At 49.1% G+C, this 27,355-nt stretch overlaps 1 protein-coding gene across 3 annotated transcripts; it reads left to right on the top strand.

The window, feature by feature from the left end:
• The first annotated feature begins 286 nt into the window (after nt 1–286).
• Nucleotides 287–27,266, top strand: MOV10 (Mov10 RNA helicase). 3 transcript variants are annotated; one of them, XM_065906872.1, is made up of 21 exons: nt 287–363; nt 453–684; nt 16,367–16,570; nt 16,855–17,090; nt 17,278–17,536; nt 18,876–19,010; nt 19,650–19,818; nt 20,822–20,976; nt 21,243–21,419; nt 21,526–21,673; nt 22,338–22,496; nt 22,737–22,840; nt 23,010–23,107; nt 23,202–23,418; nt 24,539–24,656; nt 24,868–25,059; nt 25,277–25,351; nt 26,189–26,314; nt 26,398–26,486; nt 26,861–26,982; nt 27,073–27,266. In XM_065906872.1, the coding sequence occupies exons 2-21, from the start codon at nt 548–550 to the stop codon at nt 27,162–27,164; spliced, it is 3,012 nt and encodes a 1,003-aa protein (XP_065762944.1). In that variant the 5' UTR covers nt 287–363; nt 453–547; the 3' UTR covers nt 27,165–27,266. The 3 variants fall into 3 exon arrangements, with proteins under 3 accessions (XP_065762944.1, XP_065762950.1, XP_065762953.1); XM_065906878.1 differs by having other exon boundaries at nt 297–363; nt 483–684; XM_065906881.1 differs by lacking the exon at nt 287–363 and having other exon boundaries at nt 380–684; nt 16,367–16,540.
• Nucleotides 27,267–27,355: the final 89 nt, after the last annotated feature.

Below are 27,355 nucleotides of genomic sequence, written 5' to 3'. Positions count from 1 at the left end.
GGGCGTGCCTCTCGCTTCTGTACTTGCCAGTGTCCCAGGCTGTCTGGGGGAGGTGTTGGACGAGCTGCCCCAGTCCAGCCGCAGCCGACCCAGGTCCCAGTCCCTGCCCTTTGCTCCCCTGCTTTTCAATAAGTCGCGAAGCCCTGGGAGATGGGCGTGGGAGTTGTCCAAACTGAGGCTAGGAAGTCCTCCCGGACTGTTCAGGGGGCCCCAGGCGATAGCCACGTTCAGATTCTGGCTGAAAGCCAGGGGAGGGAGCTTGGGGTAAGGGGAGGGCCCTGAGGGAGGGGTCAGACTCCTTAGCAAAGAGTTAATAGGAAGAGGGGGAGGGGATAGGACGAAGAGACCGAAGGGAAGGCTCAGGTAGGAAAAGAACCGAAGAGGGAAACCTGGTGGGGGGAGAAGGGGTCCTGCCGGATCTGGGGTCGGAGTTGGGACTTTCTCCCCTGCAGCACCCTCACCCTAAGACCGCCAACTTCCAGCCGCGGCGGCGACTTTCAGTTTCATTTCTACGAACCCTCCTGCCTGGGCCGCAGTCGCCGCCGCGATGCCCAGTAAGTTCAGCTGCCGGCAGCTCCGGGAGACGGGCCAGAGATTCGAGAATTTCCTGGTCGATCGGGGACAGGACAGGGAGACAGATCGCGAGCGGCTGAGGACCATTTATAACCAGGACTTCAAGACCAGGTACGGGCCGGCCCACTCCCCGGCCCCGAAACGCGGGCCCAGCTTACCGCCGCGACCCCCGCGGCGGGGCCACCCTTCCCGCCCCGGGGCGCGGAAGAACGGCAGCTCCCCCAGTGGCTCCGGCGGGTCCCGGGGCCGCACAGCGCCCCCTCCTGCGCGGTGCCCACGCCCCGCCCGCGCCGCCCGCACCGCCAGCATCCCACCCGCTCTGCCCCTGCCGGGCCCCTGCGCCGAGTCCGGGCGGAGAACCTCCCCCACAGCCTGCTCCCCCGGCTGCGGCGGCGGCGGCGCTGGACACGTCTGGGGGAGCCGGGTGCTGCGCCCACGCGCCGCCCGCGGGGGTTGGGGGCTGAGGGTGGGACGCGCTCGGCGTGGGGGAAGGGAGCTCGGGAGGGAGCCCGGGCTTTGCAGAAGAGCGGGGAACGAGCTGCCTGCTGGGGGCTGCCCGCCCTGGCGCGAGCTTTGCGGAGCCCTCCGCCCCTTCATTGAGGGGCTGTTTCCTCGGGGGTTCACTATCCCAAAGAGCTGAAGAGACCCAGGGCAGGAGGGAGAGTCTCAGGGAGCTCGGGGAAGAAGGAAAGGGCACCGAGTGCGTACGTACCAAACCTCCATTAGCACCTGTGGCTTCTCCATGGAGACCCGCGCGGGGCCGGTCTCCTCGAGGCCCCTTCTCATCCTGTGGCTAAACGCTGTTTGGTCCTCCTTTCCTGTTCCCATTCAATTGAAAATCAAAGAGACTTCTCCCTGTCAAACCACAGAATTGTGCTTCAAAAACACCTCTAGCAACAGGCTGCAGCCTTGGGGTCTTGGGCAGAAGACCAAGAAACACTTTAACAGGGATAAATATAAAGACTTAAATAAATACTGGGTGGTGGGAATTTAGGCTTACTAACAGACCTCTTGAAAAAGACTTTGGGTTTCAGTAGACCAAAAGGCGGGTATGGCTGCTTAAAGAGCCCAAGAAGTGTTAGACTGTGTTTATAGAAGTGTAGTTTGGGGTGGGGGGCAGGAGGTAAGTGATTCTCCAGGTTTACCGGATCATTTCTGGAATATTGTTTTCAGTAATGAGTGTCACGTTTTAAGAGGGACATTGTTTTTTGTTGTTGTTGTTGTTATTTTGTTTTTTTTAAGAGGGACATTTAACGGGTTTGAGTAGCACCTAAAGGAGCAAAGACGCTGACCTGTTTTATGTCCCCACACTGTGCTGGGCACTGGGGAATATAAAGATGGAAAATACATAATGCCAGGGGAGCAGGAGGGGCTGTGAAACATACAGTATGCTGTAATAATAAAATAGCATGAGGACTATAATACAGATAATAAGAAAAATGCTGGAGGAAAATAAAAAGAGAACAATTACCATTGAGTCACATCATCAACACTTCACATCCATGAATTTACCTGTGTCCAAAAAAATAGGTACAATGCGACTGAACAAAAGTCGACTACTTCTTTGGGCTCTGTTAAAGAGACTATCATTCTGATGCTTGTTTAAATGGTGAGGAAGACTATTCTAGACTACTGCAGTAGGTACTGCCTTGGGAGGAGCTCTTGCTCAATCTCTCAATACAGCAAAGACAGCTAGGATTTATAGCCAACAGCAGCGTGAGGGGGTCTTGAATGAAGAATCACTCAGACAGCATTAAGGGTGTGGGGGTGGGGCAAAATTGAAGCCTAAGGCAGAAGAGGGTTCAGAGGAGCCTGACTGAAGTTTCCTCAAAGAAAGAGTCTTTGTCATCTCTACATCAAAGTTACACAATATGTTCCAAAACTGAGGGAAAACCGGCTTTGTCAGATAGCCACAAACAGGCATGTAGAAAACCACATATACCATACGTTACGAGTGAATCTAAGAGATTTCAAAAGTAATTTTTTTAGTATGTACTTGTTTTTAGGCGAGTAAGATACAACTCCCCTGTAGTTATTAGGGAATTCAATGGAGAAGGTGGCATTGACCTTGTCCTTTGCTTTGAAGGCTAGATAGCATTTTAGTACTTGGAGGAGGAGGAAAGGCTTCTATGTTGATTCGTTCTTTTTGTGAAACCCAGTCAAAGAAATGGAGAAATGCTGGCCTTGAAAAGAGAGGAGAGGACAAGGTAGTTATAGGTGAATATTTTAAAGACTGTCCTGAGGGGAAAGGATTATACTTTGGTGTCATTCCAGAAGGCAGAACTGAGTTCACTCAGCATGGCTGACTCGGGGAATTCCTCTGTGACCTAGTGGTTAGGATTCTGGGCTTTCACTGCACTTGCTCAGTTTCAGCCCCTGGTTGGTTAAGTGAGATGCTGCAAACTGAGTGAATTAAGTGACATAGCCCTCCCCCAAAAAACCACCCCCACCATCCACCAGGTGGAAGAGACTTCTGTTCTGACTAGAGAGAACTTTCTTGTGCTGTGACCTTAACCCTCATCCACCCAGTGGAAATTTATTGCTTCTCTGGGCTCTCATTGCTCCTTCTTCGAAGCTTAGTTATAGCTGGATGTCACCCTACCTTGTGTTAGAGCTCGCATCTCTCCACCAGACTGTAGAACCTCTGAACACAGGGACAGGCCTTTCATCATGTTGGTGCCTTCCCTCAGTCTCCAGCATAGAGCCTTGTATGTATTAGATGCTCAGTAAATGCTTCCAGAATCTAATAGAGTTAGTAAGTAAAATTGATCTGCAAGAGAAAAGGTTGTAGGGGAGCTATAGCAAGTCACCCTGTATCAGGAATTCTGCGGCGCTTCCTCCACTGAGAAGAATAGGTCCCTTCCAGCTATTAATAGGCTATTTTATAATGTTATGAAGTACCCTGCTCAAATATATTTAATGGGGGCTCTACCATTTGCCTGTACCCTGGTTCCTGCCTCTGAAGAGTGTAGGCTAGTAGGAAGTGGCAGATGTGTAGATAAACATGTCATTCTGAGCTTCAGGAGCTAGTATCATGTTTCCATAGCTGGAGTTCAAATTCTGACCCTGCCACTTACTAGTTGCATGTGATTTTAACCACGTATCTAAATTTCCCTAACTATTAAGTGTGTAAAATACTGCCTTTCTCTCAGTTGTGTGAGGCCAAAATAAAATATCATAGGTAAGGCATTTCCCCTGGTAACTGTGCATGGGCTTTGGAAGTGGCAGCTATCATTAACATTGCTGGTTAGGAGTTATGGAATAAGCACTGGCATCATGAAAAAGTTTCTGAGAGGAGATGATTCTTGCCTTGGGCAAGAGGCTCATTCTTTCATTTAACAAATGTTGGCTGAATGCCTCCTATGAGCAAAGCAAAACTGTGAGTTGCTGTAGATAAACAGAAAGAACGTAACTAAGGAAGAAGGAGGCAATTAAAGACAAATACTTTAAAAAATATATGTATTTAAAATGCATTTGACTACTGTTCTGATAAGTGCTTGTGAGAAAAAGCCCAGGATGCAGAACCAGAAGTTTCTGGAGAAGGTGATGTTTGAGCAGAATCTCGAATGATAAATGGAGTTAGCAGGTGTAAGACAAGGGGAAGGCAGTCCAGGCAGAGGAAGTAGCACCTCCAAGGCTGGGTGTGAGCTGTGAACAGGTGACATGAGGTCAGAGGGAGGCAGGGGCTGGATTGGGTAGGCCACTGTGGGCCATGGGGAGGTGATGTGGGGTTTTTGTTTTTAATCTTAACAGAAATAGGGAAGCACAGAAAGTTGCAAAGTAGGACCCCGAGAGAATCAGTGTTTTTAGAAAGATCACTCTGGACCTCTCTCCACAGTAAACTTTACATTTTACTTTTAGTCACTCAGTCAGTTCAGTCGCTCTGTCGTGTCCGACTCTTTGCGACCCCATGGACTGCAGCACGCCAGGCTTCCCTGTCTTTAACTATCTCCCGGAGTTTGTTCAAATTCATGTCCATTGAGTCGGTGATGTCATCCAGCCACCTCATCCTCTGTCATCCCTTTCTCCTGCTTTCGGTCTTTCCCAGCATCAGGGTCTTTCCCAATGAGTCAGCCCTTAGCATCTGGTGGCCAAAGTATTGCAGCTTCAGCATTAGTTCTTCTGATGAATATTCAGGACTGATTTCCTTTAAGATTGACTGGTTGGACCTCCTTGCTGTCCAAGGGACTCTCTAGAGTCTTCTCGAACACCACAGTTCAAAAGCATCAATTCTTCGGCACTCAGCTTTTATAGTCCAACTCTCACATCCATACATGACTACTGGCAAAACCATAGCTTGGACTAGACGGACCTTTGTTGGCACAGCAGTTGTCTCTGCTTTTTAATATGGGGTCTGGTATACACAGCTTTCACAGAACAGTATGTGTCCTTAAAACAAAGCTTAGCCTCATTCCCTACCTTCTGATATTTTTTATTCTAGTTTACTTCAATTGTACAAAAGCCCTGGTCTGGTCTTTACCCATTAATGAGAGTTGCAATCCAGTTTGTAAAACATAGAACTAGAAGTCCCATTAAGATCACTTCTTAGTGGGAAGGGGGATCGGGATGGGGAATACGTGTAACTCTATGGCTGATTCATATCAATGTATGACAAAACCCACTGAAATGTTGTGAAGTAATTAGCCTCCAACTAATAAAAAAAAAAAAAAAAAGATCACTTCTTAGGTAGCTAGTCAGACAAGAGCAGGTCCTGCCCCATTCTGGATAGGGCCATCACCCCACCCCACCACACCCCCCACAACTGGATACTGATGACCAGAACACACTCAGACATCCTCCCTTTTTTTGTTAGGAACTGCTACATTTCCAGCCAGTTTCAGGACCAAGCAAGATGTCAGGAACACAGTAGGGCTTTTCAAACCACCATCACCAGTTGGCTCAGGTGCGTCAAGACCTGAGAGGTGACTCAGAGTAACCCAAGGTTCATTATGCATCTTTATAATAAATCAGCATTGCAATTTTTGTGTACCTCCCCCTCCCCCCAATAGGTTTTGCTTTGGTGCTTATGGGTAAGCACCTGCACGTGAGAAAAGTTACATCACCTAAAGCTGCCAATCAGTTTTTCAGTCAGATAACTCAGTCACCAGGAAGGACTTTCCACCCTTCTGTTAAAACCTACCGTACCCTCACTGCGGGGCTGCTTCTGGTTCCCAGACAGCCGACTCTCCTATCTTCTCGAGAGTATACTTTCGCTTCACCTAAAAACTCCTGCTGCTTGAAACTGCTTTGTGTCTCTCAGTTGAATTCTTTGCCTCAGGAGGACAAGAACTGAGGAATGTCTGTTCTGCCAGTAACAATCTGATACTGTATTTTGAAATACCATTCCTCAGGCTAGTAGGCTTTCCTGAACCAGGTCTAAAAAGTTAGTCATCTCCCACCTAACAAACAACAGGGACCAGGGGCAGGGCGTTACACACCCAGGATATCCAACTGTGGCAGAGAAGTCTGAAGGGGGACTGCGGTGGTACAATAGCTGGGATGGCTGAGGTGCCATTTAGAAAGGTTGTGGTGTGGGGACCTGTTCTTCAGTTTCTTCCCTAAAATGGAATGATAATAGTTGCTGCCTCAAAGGGTTGTTGTGAGGAGTAAATGAGATAATGCAAGTTGCTTCTTAGAACAGCACGTAGTAAGTGCTTAATAAATGTTTTCTGTTGTTGTTAATGGTGGAGCGTTTAGGAGAGCCATATTAAAGGGTTAGACTTAGTCCTGTAGTCTGTGGAGTCATAAGTTGGGGGAGGTGACCTGATTTGTGTTTGCTGATAACTCCTGTGAACTTTAAAGAGCTTCCCTGGTGGCTCAGATGGTAAAGAATCTGCTTGCAGTGCAGGAGACCCAGGCTTGATCCCTGGGTCAGGAAGTGATCCCTGGCTCACAAAGAAACCCTGGAGAAGGGAATGGCAACCCACTCCAGTATTCTTGCCTAGGAAATCCCATGGACAGAGAAGTCTAGTGGGCTACAGTCCATGGAGTTGGAAAGGAGTTGACATGACTGAGTGACTAACACTTTCACTTCCTGCTGACTCTTTAAGGAATGGACTGTTAGAGAGGTGTGGAGTCAGAAGCAGGTGGGATAGTTCATAAGGCTTGGGGAAATGATAAGATCAAGCAGTTCACAGAAGAAATATAAATAACTAATAAACAGAGGGAAAGATACTTGATTATGCTAGTGATCAGGGAAATGAAAATGTAAACAAGGTACCATTCATTTGAACAAGCTCCGGGAGTTGGTGATGGACAGGGATGCCTGGCGTGCTGCAGTTCATGGGGTCGCAAAGAGTCAGACACAACTGAGCAACTGAAGTGAGCTGAACCATTCATTTGCTTATCAGATTGTTGAAAGTTTAAAGGACTGAAGGTTTCTGATGTTAGGGTCTAGGAAAGGGGTTTTCTCGAATTCTTTTCAGTGAGAATGTAAGTTTGTACAACTTGTTTAGAGGACAGTTTGGCAGAACTTATCAAACTAAAGGGGGCTTCCCAGCTGTCTCAGTGGAAAAGAATCTGCTTGCCAGTGCAGGAGCCACAGAGACCCGGGTCTGATACCTGGGTTTGGAAGATCTTCTGGAGGAGGAAATGGCAATTCACTCTAGTATTCTGACTTGGAAAATTTCATAGACAGAGGAGCCTGGCGGGCTACAGTCCATGGGATCCCAAAGAGTCGGACACAACTAAGTAACTAACAACATCAACAGTATTTCTTATGTGAATAAAAATCTCAAGGACTTTGCTGGTGGTTCAGTGGTTGACCACAGTTTAAATGCAGGGGCGCACACACATCAAAGTAAAGCTTCATTCTCTTTGACCCAGAAGGATGGTCATTGTAACATTTGAAATAGCCAAAAATTGTTGGCAGCCTAGCTATCTATTGCTGAACAAATAGTTAAACCAACCACAATGCATTCATACTGTGCTATCCTTTGCCAGTCAGCATGGCCTACTTGGGGAATTCCTTGGTAAAATGTTGTCCATGGTGGTGAAAGAGGTCTGTTACAGAATAGTATGTGTAGCACACACAAAAAATATGTATACTTAAAAATATATATTTTTTTAATGCAAGGAAAAGAGCCTGGAGAGGTATATATCAAACAGTTAGTGTTAGTCGCTCGATCATGTCTGACTCTTTGCCACCCCATGGACAGTAGCTTGCCAGGCTCCTCTGTCCATGAATTCTCCAAGCAAGAATACTGGAGTGGGTAGCCATTCCCTTCTCCAGAAGATCTTCCCGACCCAGGGACCAAACCCAGGTCTCCCGCATTGCAGGCAGATTCTTTACTGTCAAACAGTTAAGCAGATAGTTGAGAGTGAAAGAGTGGGAACCCTTAATGTTTTGTCAGGTAATGAAGGCAAAAGGAGAAGTGGGTGGCAAAGGATGAGATGATTAGATAGCATCATCAATTCAGTAGACATGAATCTGTGCAAACTCCAGGAGATAGTGAAGGATAGGGGAGCCTGGCATGCTGCAGTCCATGGGGTTGCAGAGTCAGACACAACTTTGAAACTGAGCATGCAGATACCTCTGATATCAGCACCCCACCTACATTGCCACATTCTGTTCCACACTAAGGTAACTCACATCAATTAGGGTATTTTTGTTATTGTTGTATTTTAAAAGGATCACGTTATACACATTTTCCATCTCCTGATTTTCTTACTCGTCAATACATCATGGAAATGACTCCTAATTGTCTGGTATATTCTTCTAATTGCATTATTGGGTTTTTTCCTCAACATCTTATTATGACAGATTTCAAACATAATGAAAAGTTGAAATAATGTGACATTTAACAACCATATACGCTTGTTATTGAACACAAATTGGTGTGCCCCACGCGTATATGACGCCAAACAGACCAAACTTTCGTAGCAGAGATAGGGTTATTACAGGGCCAAGCAAAGAAAACAGGTGATTTAGGCAGCTCCCTGAGGGTTTTCTGGGAGAAGTTGTTACAGGCAGAATTTGGAATGAGGGCTGCAGGGTGTGTGACTTTCTTCTGATTGGCTGGTGGTGAGGTAACAGGGTGGTGCTCAGGGAATATTGTGCTCTGCCTGAAGTTACTATCATCCACCTGGGTGGTGGCCTTAGTTCCTAGCCTGCAAAGCTATTGTTATGTGTATTCCTTGAGGAGGAAATAGGACCCTGCCCTGAGGCTGCACTATTGTTTCTAGACTGGGAACCCCCCACATCCCCCCACACCCCCCTTCCCCACCTTGTTTCTGCATTTCCCTCCGTTCCCTGATTAGCAACTGTTTGACTCTGCCCCTTGGAACTCTGGGAAGGTCAAGGAGGCTGAATGAAGTCTATTTCTACAAAGAAGCAGCACAGGCTTTTGTGCCCTAGAGGGCACCTTACCTGGATTTCTTTTTTTTTTTTTTTTTTTAAGTTGCACTGAATTTTAATTGAAAACATTAAAACAGCCTGACTACTTATAATGAATTACAAAACTTTGATAGTTAAATTATACAATCATTTATGAAGCTTTTATCCTTCATTATTTTGTAGACCTGAAGGAAACTTTGCATACTTGTGTTTTCAGTTCTCCATTTCAGAGGAAGTTTGTGAAGACAAGGTCCAAACTATTTATAAATTAAAACCCAACAGAGAAATGAAACAGAGGGAGAACAAAATCTATACACAGCTGAGCATAGATGTTCGTGTTTTGTATTAGGAAAAGGTAAGAACTAAAAAACGTAAAGTGATCCATTTTCAAAAATAGCTAGCTTTGAGTGACAGCTTGCTGGTGTAATAGCCATAAGGGTTACAAAACTGGGAAGGTGGGATGCCTAGGATTTTTCACCCGAGGTTCACCCTATTGGTGAATTCAAAATATAAAATGGAAGGACGTGCACAGGAAAGGAGGAAACGATGTCAGGGAAGGGCCAGCCTGTAAAGAGGGAGAGAACAAACCTAGGTGACTTCCGGGAAGATTGTTCACCGCATAGTACTCCAATGAGGAACTGGGAGAGGGGCTTGCATGCTAGGATAACTTGCTTTGTGTAAGGACTGTGGGTGTGCCTGCCCATCAGACACCTGATCTTGCAAGACCACAAGGCTTCGCTTTCCGCTATACCTCATGTCTCCAATTCCATTCTTGAGTTTGGGCTGGTGAGCATGTTTCTCACAGAAAACAATTTAGTTCACATGTCACATGTGATACGTGAATCCCCATGGACAGAGGAGTCTGGCGGGCTACAGTCCATGAGGCTGCAAAGAGTCGGACTTAGCAACTAAACAACAGTGTATCTTATACGAATATAAATCACAGGACTGCCACAGTTCCCTGGCAGTCCAGTGGTTAAGACTGTCACATGAAACAAAGCAGGTGCAGTAGTAAAACCTGAGTCATGAAAACCCCAATCAGTTACCTTTAGCATGCCTCTTTTCTTTCCCCTGGTTTCTTCTATGCTTGAGTCTGTAGCAGGTACCCACTTGAGAGGATGCTGGCGATAAATAGACCACGGAGGAAGTGTCAGCAAATCCGGCCATGACTATGTAGACAGTCCGCCCTAACTGTTCAGCCAGGTACCCATAGATAAATCCGACTATTGCAGAAAAAAAGAAAATTCCCTGAAACATCTGTTCGGCTAGCTTCTGGCCCTTGTAATCCATTGGCAGAGGCAGCAAGCATAGTTGCTCCAACAAGTCTGGTTCTGAAAGCGGGTGGCAGAGTGAGGGCAGCCAAGACTCAGGGACAGTAGGGTCTGAGGTCAGCTTCTGAGTACAGCTCTGTGGGCCTGCAGAGCAGGGGGTTGCAATGGCCACTCACCTAGATTTCTTAATTAGTATTTGACACATGCCTGCCCGTCCATCTGTCTTGCTATATTTATCTTGCACCATGTGAGGATCTTAGTTCCCTGACCAGGGGTGAACTAGTGCCCCCTGCAGTGAAATTGTGGAGTCTTAACCACTGGACTAACAGGGATGTCCCCATCTAGCTATCTTAATTTGTTCAACGTATTTCATAATAAGTTACAGATACCAGTACAGTTCACCCCTGAGCACTTCAGCATGATTGTTGTTGTTATAACTATTGATCTAAGAGTTCAAAATTTGTTTACAATGGGGTTTTTTTAGACCACTCCACACAGCTTGTGGAATCTTAGTGCCCAGATCAGGGACTGAACCCACTCCGTAGGCGGTAAGAAGGCAAAATCCTAACCACTGGACCACCAGGGAATTCACATGTTTACCCTTTTTTTTTTTTTTTAAGTAAAATTTACCTACAGTGAAATAGACAAGATTTCAAGTGTCCCATTCTGTGAGTTTTAATGAATCCAAATACCTGCGTGCAACACCCTATCAAGATATAAAACATAACATCACCCCCAAAAGTTCCTTCATCTCCTGTCCTATTTAGTCCTCACCTTTACCCACCCAGTATCCACTGCTCTGATCTTTTTTCTTTTTTCTTTTTTTTTTTGAGATACTATCCATTCTAGACCTTTATTTAATGGAATCAGATAGTATGTACTCTTTTACATAAGGCATCTTTTGTTCAGCATAATATGTTTGAGATTCACGCATGTTGTTCTGTGTATCAGTGGTTTCTTTTTATCACCAATATTTTACTACCAATTCTTTTGGTATTCTTTTACCAGCAGTATTTCTTATGGGTTTTCCTGGTGGCTCAGTGGTAAAGAATCATCCTGCCAAGCAGGAGACTTGAGTTCAATCCATGGTTCAGGAAGATCCCCTGGAGAAGGAAATGGCAACCCATTCCAGTATTCTTGCCTGGAGAATCCCCCTGGACAGAGGAGTCTGGCGGGCTATAGCCCATGAGGCTGCAAACAGTTGGACTTAGCAACAAAACAACAACAGTATATCTTATATAAATATAAATCACAGGGAGTTCCCTGGCAGTCCAGTGGTTAAGACTGCATGCTTGCAGTGCAAAGGGCTCGGGTTAGATCCTTGGTCCAGGAATTAAGATCCCACATGCAGCTCACTTGGCCAAGGTGGGGAAAAAAATATATATATATATATATATATATATGCACACGTGCATGCTAAGTCACTTCCATCATGTCTGACTCTTGGTGACCCTATGGACTGTATAACCTGCCAGGCTCCTCCGTTCATGGGATTCTCCAGGCAAGAATACTGGAATGGGTTGCCGTGCTGACCCAGGGATTAAACTCATAGCTCATACATTGTAGGCAGATTCTTTTACCACTAAGCCAACATGGAAGCATATGTGTGTGTATATATATATGTATATGTATATAGCGGTTTTATTCAAAATAGCCCCAAACTGAAAACAATGACCTTGAAACCCTGATATATATACATGTCCTGGAGACTATGATCTTGGGCAAATTGCTTAACCTCGTTTTTTGGTAGTTGCCAGCAAAGTCTTCTTTAGAATGGTCTTCTGGTGTGACCTTGCCTGCGACTGGAGTGTCCAAGTTTGGACAATACATATAACCTGACACTTGATATTCCAGGCCATCGCACAGTATTGCTGGCAGCCAGAGGTTCAGTGTTTGCATTGTTAACCTGTTTCGTCTATAAAATGACAGTCTGGAATTGCTTGATACTTCTTTCACCCATTCTCCTGGCAAGTCCTTACTGAATAAATACCAGTGGTAGGTCTACACTAGATGTTATAGTCATGTTACATTTTTTATGAATTTTTATTTCATGAACAATGTAATAATATTTTTATTAAAAATCAGAGTATTATGTTATGTTTGGCTTTACAAAAAGCCATCAAACCTTTTTCTACAGTGATGTACCGTTTTATAGTCCATCCAACAATGCACGAGCATTCTGGTATTTTCGTATCCTTGTCAACATTTGGTGTTGACAACCTTTTACATTTTAGTCTTTCAAATGGATGTGATGCATTCTTTTAAAAAGCCGTCTGATATTCTGTGGTACGAGTGTTTACAGCTTATTCAGCTGTCTCCCTATGGATGGACATTTGTTTTCAATTCTTGGCCAATATGAAGGACTTTACAATAGGCCTCCTTGCACATATGTTCTTATATGTTGGTATGTTTCTTTTGCATGGATACATTCCCATGAATTAAAGGATACCTCCATATAAAATGTTAGGAGATGTTGCTGGATTGTTTTCCAAATGGTTGTAATATTTCCACTTTCTACCAGCAATGTATGAGAGTTTTCTTTCCCACATAGTAAGACATGTTGTGACTGTCTTCTTTTTTGTCAGTCTCATGGAAACAAAATGATACTTCATTTTTACTTTCATTTGCATTTGTCTATTTTTGGAGTATTTTTTCTTACCGCTGAGTCATCAGTTTGCTCTTTAAGTTGAATATTCTGTTTTTCTATTGAATTGTTCATCTTTTTTTCCCTTGAAATCCAAATGATTAGATTTATAATGCAAGAATTGGTGCTTTTTTTCAACAAGTATGTACTAAGTTTGTGATTTCTAAAAAAAATTTTTTTTTTTTTAAAATTTTTATGGTTGTCACCTTAGACCAAGTGAACTTGGGTAGTGGTAATAGACATGAAGAATAATTTGAAAGCTATTAATACTTAGGTGGTAGTACCTTTCTCCTGGAGGAGAGCATGGCAACCCACTTGCCTGGAGGATCCCTTGGAGAGAGGAGCCTGGCAGGCTACAGTCCATGGGGTTACAAAGAGTCAGACACATCTAATGTGACTTAGCACACAGGCATAGCACCTATCATAGAAGCTGCAAAACTTGCAGAGTTCCTCCTGCTCATGTGTCCATGCAGAAGCTTCCAAAGATGGAAGATTTCACCTTAAAATTGTACTTTGGGCTTCTCTTAGAAGCCACATCTAGCCATCTTGGGCCTGGTAACCTCTTAATAGAAATGAGTAGCATTTCTTCCTGTTAGACAGGATTTCTGCTCCTGGGTTTGCTCAGTCCCCTCAGGGTCCCATTTTCTCTCTACTACTAAGCTGAGAGCTCCAGGGTGTTTCAGGGCACCTGAGCTTTTGTTTGTTTAGACTTGTAGTCCCTTAGTCGCATCTGACTCTTCTGTGACCCCATGGACTGTGACCCACCAGACTCCTCTGTCCACAGGATTTTCCAGGCAAGAATACTGGAGTGGGTTGCCATTTCATTCAGGGGATCTTTCCAATCCGGGAATCAAACCCATGTTTCCTGCGTTGCAGCTACTTTCTTTACCACCAGGGGAGCCCCTGGTTAGAGTAATAGAATATTCACTCAAGAAGGATGTGTGTAATCCTTCTACTAACGACTCAGGTCCTATACTAGGACCGGAGATGGCTGCAGGTATCAAAGGTACATGTGGAGTCTGGCATCTGTTGCCATTTGAGTGTGTGCCGATTCATGACTTAATGACTCACTGACCACGGGGCCCTGGTGAAAGTTACCAGGGTTGATTTCAATCCCTTTGCCTCAGCGGCTCAGCAGCAGTTGAGCCTGATACCTGATTGTGAGACTTCCTTCTGATTCTCTTCCCTCTCCAGGAGCTTCCTGCTGTTTTCTATTCCTCCCTGGGTTGTGCTGGCCTCAGTGGTCCTCAGACGACTCACTCCCTGGGAAGATCCTGAACACTTCCATAGTTGTAAATACTATTGACATCTCCCTAGTATTAGGGTCTGCTTTGACTTTGACCTGAGTTCTCAGCTTTTGATTCATGGAGCTAGCTGCCTGTGGACCATGGGATCTCAGATTGACCATGTCCTCCAGATCTATATGTCCCTCCAGCCTCCTCCTCCTCCTGTGTCTCCCTCCTATCTCAGGAATAGTCCCTGAAGCGAAGACACTGCTTTCAGTATTGTCCTTGACTCCTCCCTCTTCCCAGCCTACATTTGCTCTCCTGTCTGAAACCAAAATCTGCTAATTGTTTATTCTAAATATCAGATCTGTCTCCTCTTCCATCCTGACCACTGCCTTGTTCGGACCCTTGTCAACTTTGAATTGGACGGTTGCAATGCCTTCTTCTAACTGGTCTCCCTGCCTACAGTCTTGCCTCCAGCAAATCCATCCTCCATTCCTGATGCCTGGGTGATCTGAAATGCAAATATGATCTTGCCACTCCCCTGCTTAAAACCCACCAACATGGGGTGGTTGTGTAACCACAGTGTAGCCTCTGGTGCAGGCTGGAAGTAAGTTACTACTCTTAACTACTACTGCTGCTACTAGTACTACTATTACTACTAATAGGATACTAATAATAGTAGCTAACATTTCTTGAGCATTTTCTATTGTGTTTTCACATGATTTACTATCTTTGTAAGACAAATCAGAGCCAATTCAAAGTTTTCTGAATGGTATCACTCACTTGCATGGGGGGAGGGAGAGGGGCAGAGTTATAGGCAGGGGGCACCAGGGAAATGTCCATAACCATAAATGATCTTATTTTATGCTGGTGAGTGACCATGCTGGTTGAGCCTTAATAGTTCAACAGGGATGGCCATGGTTCCTAGGAACTAGGATTTGCTTTCATTCCCCTCAAAGCACGGAGGGAGGGTGGTCAACTGTCCAGAGCGTGAATGTGTCTATGACGTGTCACATGTTGGGATGTCCTCTGGCCCTTAAGTGCCTGTAAAGGAGGAGAGCTGCTGGCCTTCAGGGTCAGGTGCAGGCTTCATGGCTTGGCATGCAAAACTATTCGAGACCTGGTCCCTGCCCACCTCTGCTGCCTCCTGCTAATCCCTCCTTGCACTCTTCACTCTAGTACAACCAGACTGGATGTGATACTAATCATAGTGCACCTTACTGAGATCTTATGTGCCAAGCACTGGGCTAAGTGGACACCGCAGTGTCTGTCTCTCCTGTGATCCACACAACCACCCCGGGAGATAAGTCTGCTGTTATCCCCATTTTATAGAGGAGCAAAGTGAGGCTCTGCGAGGTTCAGTGACCCAAGGTGACCCAGCTAGTGTCAGAGTGGGTGGTCCCCCCAGCTTACCCCACTCGCCCCTCATACCTCGGCTCACACGCTGTGCTCCATCCTGTACTTGAATGACACCCATTCATCCTTCAGGACTCAGTTCTGACGCTGTTTCCTTGGGAAGCCGCCAAGTCTGAGCTCCTCCCCTCTGAGCTCCAGGCAGAGGCTGGAATGAATGTGTTCCCTCCATGCTCCTCAAGGCCTCTTTGAACCCCCAGCATCTAGTGCAGTGTCTGGCACATAACAGGTCTCTGTAAGTGTTTGTCGAGTTGACTAAACTGAATTCCAGGCGCTGAACCTTGGGGTTATTGTCCTTCTGACCAGTTTTCCCTGTCTTCACCTTCTCTAGGCCCAAACAAGCTATTTGATCTCTGGAGAAGGATCCTTTCCCTTCCTGCTTGGGTTCTACCTGCACCCTCTGACTTCGGGGGGACACTGCTGTCTCATCAGCCACCTTGCCCACACACCCTGGACACCTGCACTCTCTGCCCCTCTCACTCCTCACCAGCGGGCTGGACCTGGGATGCACCCCCCACCACCACCCTACCAACCAGCTCCTTCGGCTTCCCTCTCTGCCTTAACTCTTTCTGCTTCAGTGTTTATATCTTTTCTGTCCCAAATTGCCCCCACCCTGCCCCAGATCTTCATTTCTTACTCTCTCTTCCCTTAGTCCTCCATCTCAACAGCCCACCATTGGACTTTTCTCCGCAGAAGTGCAACGTCCACCACCTGCTGCTTGTTTAAAACAATCATATTTAGTCTTGGGGAGGGTCCCCTTGCCTTCCCTGAAAACATTAAAAAGTCCTGCTGTCCCGGCCTGTCCCAGCCCCATCCTGTCCCGCACAGAGTGGCTCTCAGACGCCCTCCCCAGCTGGCCGCCCCCTGGCCCTCACTCCGCAGTCTCCTCTGCTCCCGGCAGCTTTGGGACCCCTGCCCCTGGCTTCTCCTCCATGCTGTATGGAATGAAGATTGCCAATCTGGCCTACGTCACCAAGACCCGAGTCAGGTTCTTCGGGCTCGACCGCTGGGCCGACGTGTGGTTCCCAGAAAAGAGGAGAATGAAGCCGGGGTTGGAAATGAGCAAACACCACAGGTCACTGCTAGCCACTATCTTTCATGACAGGTGTGCTTGTGTGTGATGGGGGTGTGCAAGAGGGGCCTGGGTGTGTGGGAAACTGTGTGACTGGGGCTTGCCTCGGCTTGGTGGGGGGTGGAGTGTGGGCTCCCTCCTGCAAGGATTGAGGGGAGGGCAGGGAAGGAGCTAATTGGCCTGAGTTGGGGAGTGGGTTTCCTGAGCATGGCTGGCACTTGGCCATCCTCCCCATTCTGTGATTTTCCCGAGGGCAACTCCCAGTCCTGTCTGCTCCTGCCCCAGCCCTGCCCGCCCTTGACTCCCGCTCTCCCCAGGGCTGAGTATATGCATGGGAAACATGGGGTGAATGTGGAAGTCCAGGGGCCCCACGAAGCCCGAGATGGACAGCTCCTTATCCGCCTGGATTTGAACCGCAAGGAGGTGCTGACCCTCAGGCTTCGGAATGGAGGAACCCAGCCTGTCACCCTCACCCACCTCTTCCCGTTCTGCCGGACCCCCCAGTTTTCCTTCTGCAATGGAGACCGGGAGCTGCCCTGCCTCCTGCGCCCGGGTGAGTGGGTTCTCAAAAAGCCTCTGGTGGACGGAGGCCTGCCCTAGGAGGGTCTGTTGCTTCAGGAATGTGCTGTTGCAGGCTGGTGGGGCTTGCCTTGGGGTAGGGGCCATCTGGGGCATGTCAGGGTTGGGATGCTCTGGGCAGCTCCCTCCCCAACCCAGCTCACTCAGCGGTCTTCTCCTAGGTGAATGCTATGAGCTGCATGTTCATTGTAAGACCGGCTTTGTGGGCTACTTCCCAGCCACAGTGCTCTGGGAGCTGCTGGGCCCTGGAGAGCCGGGCTCAGAAGGAGCTGGCACTTTCTACATCGCCCGCTTCTTAGCCGCCGTGGCCCACAGTCCCCTAGCAGCACAGCTGAAACCCACGACTCCCTTCAAGCGGCGCCAGGTCGCTAGAAACCCTGTGGTGACCAGCCGAATAGAGGAAGGAGAAAGACCCGACCGGTAAGTCCTACGTCCAACCCAGTCCAGGCTGGGGGAGGTCCCTCCCCGCATCACTGTGTGGGCATTTGGGAAGAACACAGAGCCCCCTTTCCTAACAATGAGTTCTTAACTCCTCCAGACCTCAGAGACCTTTTCTGTCTAAGAAGGAAAGCAGATACAAGGACAGTGTGAAAAAGTTTCAAGTATTTTTGACTGTATGATGGATTATCAGGCAGCCGGGGTGGTCATGTTTCTCTCTCTCTCTCCCTCTCTCCCCTTTCCCCTCATAACAGCTTTAGTGAAACAACTTGCATACTATACAATTCATTCCTTTAAAGTGTACAATTCTGTGATTTCTTTAGCATATTCACAGATAGGTCCTACCATCATCTCAATCCATTTTGGAACATTTCGTCACCCCCAAAAGGAGCCCATACCCTTTAGTTATCCCCCGTTTTGCTGCCGCCCCCGCCTCCTAGCCCTCACCAACCACTCATGTACGTTCTATAGATTTCCCTCTTCTGGACATGTCATATGAATGGAATCATATGTGTAGACATCTCTTTTTAACACGTCCAGGTGTTCACAAAATACTGAGCTATAAAAGCAAGCTGTGAGACCACTGTGCTCTTTCTGCTTTTAGCAGGATTTTAGCAGAATTCCCCTATGTATAGGGGAATTCTCTACGGGTCCAGTGGTTAGAACTTCGCACTTTCACTGCAGGGGGCACAAGTTCTCTCCCTCGTGGGGAACTAAGATCCCACAAACCATGCAGTGCAGCCAAGAAGTTAATTAATTAATTGGCTAGTTAACTTAAAATATATTTGTAGAATACATGTTGACAAAGAAAAGTGTCTAGAAGGCTACATATCAAGAAGTTAACAGTGGTTATCCCTGGATGGTGAGCATGTTGTTTTTACCATTTATTTATTACCTAATTTCTGATTTTTTTTCTCTAATGAACATGTATTGTTTATATATGTATATGTATATAGATAACTTCACAGCTTGTGGGATCCTAGTTCCCCAACCAGGGATCAAAAACAGACCCCCTCTGCCATGGAAGTGTGGAGTCCTAACCACTAGACTGCCAGGGAATTCCATATATTATACATAATTTTTTTTTAATGCTTTCAAGTATCATGCTTTCTAAAAATGAAAATGGTCCAGCCTTGGCATGAGCAGCCTCATGAGACAGTGAGTCGTGTCTTCTAGGGCAAAGGCTACTGACTCCTTTACTCCTTTCAGCAATAGTATTGAAGCAGGGCTTTGTGCATCCCCCAGGGAAGGGCCTTCTCAGAGTCTCTGAAGGCGAAGGGTCTCTGTGTTTGTAATAGCTTTTCTTGTCCCGCTCCTGCAGTTCTAAGAACTATGACCTGGAGTTCAGTTTGCCACTGGGAACATACTACCCACCCCTCCGCCTCAGACAGCTGCTCCCCCTCCTTCTTCAGGGAACAAGTATTTTCACTGCCCCGAAGGAGATTGCTGAGATCAAGTAAGTACCATCCCTCTGCACCCTTCACACTGCGTTATATGTTTCTTTTCTGCTCACTTCTTGCTTCTGCCCCATGCCTCTGTCCTCAGCCTCCCATGCTCAGTTCATTCATCCCCTTACTGGCCAACACACCATGTGCCAGGCTGCATTCAAGATGAATCACTCACGTGATGGCCCTGACATTGTAGTTGGGGAAAGTGAGCATTTCTCATCTTATCTTATGTAGTGATGAGTACTATGAAGAACTAACTAAAGTTAAAGCAGAGTAAGGGGTGGGCTGTCCTGTTTTGCAGAGGACAGCTAGTCCTGGCCCCTTCAAGGAGGTGACATTTGAGCAGAAAATAACATTTGAATGAGGTGAGGGTATGAGTCATAGGAGGATCTTTGAGAGAAGATGTTTCCGGCTCCAGGATCCACAACGCAGGTCTGAGGTTGGCGGGCAGGGACTGCCTTCTTAGAGGCCCCTGACCCCCATCTGCTTCTCTGCTCTTCTAGTCTTCCCTGATTCCTGACGTTTTCATGGTCTCAGGGCTGCAGAGGGAGAGGGTGGCAGAGGGAGAGGTGCTCCGGGACATGGGGTTTGCCTGACCCATCCTGTTCCTGTCCCTCCCCTCCCAACTCCCCACCCATCACTGCCAGGGCCCAGCTGCAGACAGCCCTGAAGTGGAGGAACTACGAGGTGAAGCTCCGGCTGCTGCTGCACCTGGAGGAGCTGCAGATGGAGCACGACATCCGGCACTATGACCTGGAGTCGGTGCCCATGACCTGGGACCCCATAGACCGGAACCCCCGTCTGCTCACGTTGGAGGTCAGGACTTGGATCGGTAGTAGGGAGGATGGACTCGTTAGCCAACCAACAGACTGTGGGCAAAACAAAAGGATAATGACGCTGTTCCTGTCCCAGAAGTCTTGGCAAGGAGCAGAGTAGGCTTCTGGGCCCCTGAAAGAGGTGTCATAGCAGGGTAATAGGGAAGACTAGGGTTTTAGCCCAGACTTTGCTATCACTTGGCTCTGTGACCTTAGGCAAGTCTTTGGCTATCTCTGGGCCTTAGTTTGGTCTCCTGAAAAGCATGGAGCTGAACTAAATGGTTCGTGTTCTTTTTCGTTTATTTGTTTGGGTTTTTTGGCTGCACTGGATCTTCATTGCAGTCTGCAAGCTTTTCTTGTTGCAGGGTGCAGGCTTAGTTGCCCTGCAACATGTGGGATCCTCGTTCCCCGCACTGGGGATCGAACCTGATTCCCCTGCATTGGAAGGTGGATTCTTAACCACTGGACCACCAGGGAAGTCTGGAAGATAATTCTTAGAGACCTCTCCAGCTCTCAGATGTTGAGTGTGTATACATAAGTCCAGAAATGCACATGAGAACGGATTCCTGCACCCATGTGCTGAGAAAGGCACCAAGTGAGAAGGGATAGCAAGTGAGGATGATCAGGGAAAGTTTCCTGCAGGAACTGACTTTTGAACAAGATTTTTTTTTTTTTTTAAATAAGATTTTAAAGGCAGAGTAGAAACTGAACTGGCCAAGAGGGCAGGTGGACTTACTGGGAAACTGACCCCTGGGTCTTGAAATCATGCCCTGGAGGGTTGCCAGGATTCCTGGACTCAGCATCTCTGAGCAGCTTGGGCAAACTTGTCCCTTCCCCATCTCCCCTGACTCCTGCCCTGCCTGGTGGAAGAGGAAAGAAGCAAAGCTCCCTGAACCCCACGGTAGAGGTGGATCGTCAGACCTTGTGTCTCAGGAGCAGGGGTCTCAGTGGGCCTTCCACTGGTGATCTCAGGCTAGAAGCTTGCTGGTGCTTTTGCTTCCTAGGTTCCTGGGGTGGCCGAGAGCCGCCCCTCGGTGCTGCGGGGTGACCACCTATTTGCCGTTTTGTCCTCCGAGACACATCACGAGGACCCTGTCACCTACAAGGGCTTTGTGCACAAGGTGGAATTGGACCGGGTCAAGCTGAGTTTTTCCACCAGGTAGGTGTTGAGGGAACCCTGAGCTATAGGAAGGTCTACAGATGGCCCAAAGGCCAAGGGAGGAGGGTGCTTCTCCCCAGAGTGAGCGGGACCCCAGGGACAGAGCAGGGGGGGGACCCCGAGGTGCCTCAGCAGCTTCCTCTCCTAGAGGATTGCTCGGAGGTCTGGGAGAGGGAGTGGGGTTAGGGTAGATGGACAGAGTCCTGGCCTTTTATTGCCCACCCCTCCTTACTGGAATGCTTCCCCCTCTCTTTCCCTTCCCAAAGCCTCCTGAGCCGCTTTGTGGATGGGCTGACTTTCAAGGTGAACTTCACTTTCAACCGCCAGCCCCTGCGGGTGCAGCACCGTGCCCTGGAGCTGACGGGGCGCTGGCCACTTGAGCCCGTGCTCTTCCCGGTGGCCTCACGTGGAGTCCCGCTGCTGCCCTCAGATGTGAAGCTCAAGTGAGACTGGGCAGGGGCTCCGGGGCCACTTGAAGTATGGGTGTAGGGGATGCGGTCAGGGAGGCTTCTGGGGCTCGACAACATCATGTTTGTGGCACTCTGCCAGGCTGTACGACCGGAGTCTGGAGTCAAACCCGGAGCAGTTTCAGGCCATGAAGCACATCGTTATGGGCACCACCCGCCCCGCCCCCTACATCATCTTTGGGCCTCCGGGCACGGGCAAGACTGTCACCCTAGTGGAAGCCATCAAACAGGTGGGGCCTGAGCCTACAGTCTATGGCCTACACTCTGAGTCCCCCTGGAACCAAGCAGCTGTCCCCAGGTTCTGCTTCCCGCCAGCTAGCTGGCACCAAGGGCCAGTGTGGCTTTGAGCACTGTGTGCACGTTGAATATTGCACGGCGCCACGCTGCAGTTCATATCCCTGTCTTGGTTATTGTGTTCAGTCGCTCAGCCGTGTAGGACTCTGTGACCCCACGGACTGCAGCACGCCAAGCTTCCCTGGCCTTCACCATTTTCCAGAGTTTGCTGAAACTTGTGTCCATTCAGTCAGTGATGCCATCCAACCATCTCGTCCTCTGTCGCCCCCTTCTCCTGCCTTCTATCTTTCCCAGCATCAGGGTCTTTTCCAGTGAGTCAGCTCTTCGCCTCAGGTGGCCAAAGTGTTGGAGCTTCAGCATCAGTCATGGTAGCCTTTTATATTTACTGCAGCAGTTTTCTAGCATAAAGTCCTGTTTGGACTGCAGTGGGCTGGGGATCAGAACTTGCCTTTTTAGTCACTCCCTCCCTAGCAGTGGGAGAGAGCTGCCACACTGCGCCAGCCTGAGTCACAACCACACTTCTCTGCACCGCCCCCCACCCCTCAACCCCCACCCGGAGACCAGAAGCTGCTTTCCACACTGTGCTTATCCCCACCGCAGGTGGTGAAGCACGTGCCCAAAGCCCACATCCTGGCCTGCGCTCCGTCCAACTCAGGGGCCGATCTCCTCTGTCAGCGCCTCCGGGTCCACCTGCCCAGCTCCATCTACCGCCTCCTGGCGCCCAGCAGGGATATCCACCTGGTCCCTGAGGACATCAAGGTACCTGGGAAAGGCCAGCAGCCGAGGGATGGTGGGTGCCGCTCTGGGTGAACACTAGGGTCGGGAAACTAGGAGACCTTCGTTCTGAGATACTTGCTGTGTGACCTTGGGTGGGTCAAGTGCTTCATTTGTGTGTAAAGTGAGAGAAAGGAAATAAAATTGCCTGGGGGCCCTGGAACCAGAGTGAGGGTGAAATTGGCGGTGGAGCCAAGCTGACTCCTTTCCCTGCCCAACCCTCAGCCCTGTTGTAACTGGGATGCAAAGAAGGGGGATTTTGTATTTCCTTCCAAGAAGAAGCTGCAGGAATATCGCGTCTTAATTACCACGCTCATCACTGCCAGCAGGTGGGAAGTGTGTGTGTGTGTCTCTCTTAATAGTGTGTTAAGTAAAGACGTGGCAGGCCGGGAAAATGGGGAAGGATGGTTCCTGGGGAGTCGCGGAGAGGGCTGGCCTAGGTGAGCATTCAGGTTTGACAATCTGGGTGTGACCCCTGCCTGGCCTAACACCTGCCAGGTTGGTCTCGGCCCAGTTTCCCATCGATCACTTCACACACATCTTCATTGACGAGGCTGGCCATGCCATGGAGCCAGAGAGCCTGGTGGCCATAGCAGGTGAGGGGCCTGAGGGGGCTGCAAATTGACCTCTCACATGGCGTCAGAGAGGTCCCACCACACACCTTTCTCCCCATCACCCCCCACTTTCCAGGGCTGATGGAAGTCAAGGAGGCAGACAACCCAGGAGGGCAGCTGGTACTGGCAGGAGACCCCCGGCAGCTGGGGCCTGTGCTGCGTTGCCCGCTGACCCAGAAGCATGGGCTGGGGTACTCACTGTTGGAGCGGCTGCTCACCTTCAACGCCCTATACAAGAAGGGCCCAGATGGCTATAACCCCCAGTTCATAACCAAACTGCTGCGCAACTACAGGTACCCCACACCCTCCACCAGCCCAGCTGTAGCCTCCATCCCACAGTCCTGTTGCTCAGAGACTATACGGTGCAGAAAGACTGTAAACTGGAAGGCCTCCTCTGCAGTCCCATCACTGCTGTTTGTAGGTGGTGTGACTTAGCAGGTACCCTCACTCCAGAGCAGTTTGCCTATTTGTATATCAGGGGATGGTCACGGGTTCCCAGACACTGGAATGTGTCTGAGGCAGGTCCCAGGTGAAGTTTCTAGGCAATCCAAGGAGAAATGAGAATAATACAGACAGTGATTATTCAAGTTAAAGAGCTGTATGCTTCCTTTAGTCAGCGAGTTCTTGCATCTGAAATGATCAGTTGAGTTCCTAGCTGAGTCCTCTAAGAATCTTTAGTTCCTTAGATGAGTCCACTAAGAATGCAATAAATGTTAGCTGTTGTGTATTTGTGTTAACTGCTTGTATTTGGGGATTTTTTTTTTTTTTTTTTTTTTTTTTTTTAGTTCTACCAGTTTATTGCTACCAACCCATCTCCCTCCACCCTCATGCACACATGCTGTCATGTGACCCCATGGACTGTAGCCCGCCAGGCACCTCTTTCCAGGCAAGAATACTGGAGTGGGTTGCCATTTCCTTCTCCATATTTTTGGATTTAAACACATGATCTCATCCAGTAATGGTGATAGTCGGTGATGCGTGTTTTTGTATTATCCTTCCTTGGCAAAATTGAGACTTGAGAATGGGTCCCTGATTTCTTGGTGTTTTCTTTTAAATTTGAAGTCTGTGGACTGGATGCTTTCTGGAGCCACATTTGGTTCTGCTTTCTGTGCTTAACTCTGTGTGTGTTAGCCGCTCAGTCACGTCCGACTCTGTGCGACCCCATGGGCTGTAGCCCACCAGGCTTCTCTCTCCGTGGGACTTCCCAGGCAAGAATACTGGAGTGGGTTGTCATTTCGTGCTCCAGGGTATCTTCCGACCCAGGGATCTAAGTCAGGTCTCTTGGTACCCAGTTGCAAAAGCTGTAACTGAATGAGTCTGCTATGCAGTGGGCAGGACAGGATAGTGTGTGAGTGGGTGGAGGAGAGCCTGCCCCGGTCTGGTATTGCTCTTCCTTCCTCCTCCTCCTCCCAGGTCTCACCCCACTATCCTGGACGTTCCTAACCGGCTGTATTATGATGGGGAGCTGCAGGCCTGCGCGGATGTCGTTGACCGAGAGCGCTTCTGCCGCTGGGAGGGTCTGCCTCGACAGGTGAGGCTGAGCGGGGCTGGGGCTCAGGCTCCTCCCACCTGTACCCCAGCCTCCCTCTTACTGAGGGTCTGGGAGGCAGGAGTCTCTGAGTGGAGGCCACAAGCCCTGCCCTTTGTTACCTGGGATCCCCCATTCCCTGGAAGGGTTTGGGGGTGGAAGGGAAGGGAGTCAGGGAGGTCCAACTGAAGGTTTCCCCTAACCCTGTGTCCAGGACTTTCCCATCATCTTTCACGGTGTAATGGGCAAGGATGAGCGTGAGGGCAACAGCCCGTCCTTCTTCAACCCAGAAGAGGCTGCCACAGTGACTTCCTACCTGAAACAGCTCCTGGCCCCCTCCTCCAAGAAGGGCAAAGCCCGTCTGAGCCCCCGAAGTGTGGGCGTCATCTCCCCATACCGGAAGCAGGTCAGGCCCTCAGTTCCCATCAAGGGAACTTTCCCATACCTAGGCAGACCACTAGGCAGGGGCTCCAGCTCAGGCCTCTCTGCTGGCCCCATATCTCAGACGAGCTCAGAGGTCAGTTGTACCTCCTCTTTGCCCCCCAGCTCCCTGGCCTCCTGCCTGGCTCCCTCTTGTGCTGGGGTAATGGCAGGAGAGAAAGGCACCTGTCCCCATCTTCCAGGTGGAAAAAATCCGTTATTGCATCACCAAACTTGACAAGGAGCTTCGGGGACTAGACGACATCAAGGACTTGAAGGTGACCCTCACCACTGTTTCACACTCCCTCCCTGACTTGTTTCCCTCGCTCCCCCACTTCCAGACACCTCCTTGGGTCCCTGCCCTACTGCTCCTGGGACAGCCCCAGTCCCTGCCCCAGCCTCGCTGCCTGAGACCAACTTGGGCTTTCCCCTGCTGGAGATCCCAAGTTATAGGTCTGGTCTGGGGCCGGGAAGCCTGTGTGTTTAGCAATTACCCCAAAGGATTCTTAGGATCAGGCTGGTTTACAGGATAAAGTCCAGTCTCCCTAGCCAGCCAGACCTGTCCTGTGATGATGTCCCCACTGACCTCTCCCACCCTGAGTCAGTTGACAGCTAGCTCCACTCTTTCTCAGATAAGAATCACCTGGAGAGCTTTTAGTGCTGCCAGCGCCAGGGTTCCACCCAACCATTTAACACAGCTATCTGGGGGCAGAGCCAGGCCAGCTGTTCTTTTATGGCTCCTCAGGTGATCAGGGTTGAAAATGGGCACTTTAGGAATTAGAGGCCTTTCTGGTGGAAATTCTGATTCAGGCTTTCTGGGTTAGGGCCTAGAGTTACTTAAACAAGTACTGAGTGATTATCTTCAGGAAAGTCTGAAAAACTCTGCCTAGTGAGTATTCTTTGGAATCCTGTTCTCTTTGCTTAGAAGCCTTTCCAGTTCCCACCACTTTAACTGGATTCACTTTTCAGGTTTCAGCTAGCACAGCATAGTTCTGTCCTCTTTGCTGGCTCCCTCCACTGTAACAATTGTCCTCAGGCTCTGGTAGGCGGGGCTGGTTTCTGGGTCCCCTGCTGAGTGCCTCTGGCCCTGCCTCCCTCCCCTCCCTCCCCTCTAGGTGGGCTCAGTGGAAGAGTTTCAAGGCCAGGAACGCAGTGTCATCCTCATCTCCACTGTGCGGAGCAGCCAGAGCTTCGTGCAGCTGGATCTGGACTTTAACCTGGGTTTCCTCAAGAACCCCAAGGTTGGAGGGCTGGTGGGCTGGTGGGCACTCCTCCTTCCAGGGGGCCCTTACCTGCTGTGACCCCCACCACCTCTTCTCACCAGAGGTTCAATGTGGCAGTGACCCGGGCCAAGGCTTTGCTCATCGTGGTGGGCAACCCACTCCTGCTGGGCCACGACCCGGACTGGAAAGTGTGAGCATCCCACCCTCCATCCCTCTTGAAGGCTACAAGCCTGTTCAGTCACAAGTCGTGTCCGACTCTGAGACCCTCTCAACTGAAACACACCAGGCTTCCCTGTCCTTCACTATTTCCCAGAGTCTGCTCAAACTCATGTCCACTGAGTCAGTAACGCCACCCCCTAGCCTAGGACAGCTGTAGTTTTATGAAGCACCCTTGGGGCTCAGGTAATCTTCCCATCTGTTTTATCTTAACATCTCCATTTGCCAAGGTTAAGCAACTTGCCCCCAGGCTTAGGCCGGTGTGCAGGACCCAGGCTGGGCCCCCAGCCTCTGCAGGCAATCAGCCAGCCCTGTGCAGCTGTGTATGAATGCTCCCGTACCCCACAGATTCCTGGAGTTCTGTAAGGAAAACGGGGGGTATACTGGGTGCCCCTTCCCTGCCAAACTGGACCTGCAGCAGGGGCAGAACTTACTCCAAGATCTGAGCAAACTCAGCCCCTCTACCTCAGGTATGGCTGGGCCAGGGTGGGCCAGAAAGGGAGGCAGTGCTGAGGGAGGAGGTAAGTGACTAAGACAAAGCTCTCCCCCTCTCTTCCTAGGACCCAAAAGTCACGACTACCTCCCCCAGGAGCGGGAGGGTGAAGGGGGCCTGTCCCTGCAAGTGGAGCCAGAGTGGAGGAATGAGCTCTGAGGACCGCCCACCTGACCCGTCCATCCCCTGCTGCTCACAACAGGCTGCTAACAAGTGGGGGAGGGGGAAGGAAGTACCACTGAAAAAAAAAGAAATGTTATTCTTGGCCAAAGTCTCTTGTCTCCTCAGCCAGGCCCAGCTTTCTAAACTCTCAAGATGACCCCAGAGGGGAAGGTGGAACTATCACACCC

This window comes from Muntiacus reevesi, chromosome 1 (assembly GCF_963930625.1).
Source record: "Muntiacus reevesi chromosome 1, mMunRee1.1, whole genome shotgun sequence".
NCBI lineage: Eukaryota > Metazoa > Chordata > Mammalia > Artiodactyla > Cervidae > Muntiacus > Muntiacus reevesi.
Note: the sequence above shows the minus strand (reverse complement) of the source record. Positions and strands in the feature narration are given on the sequence as shown.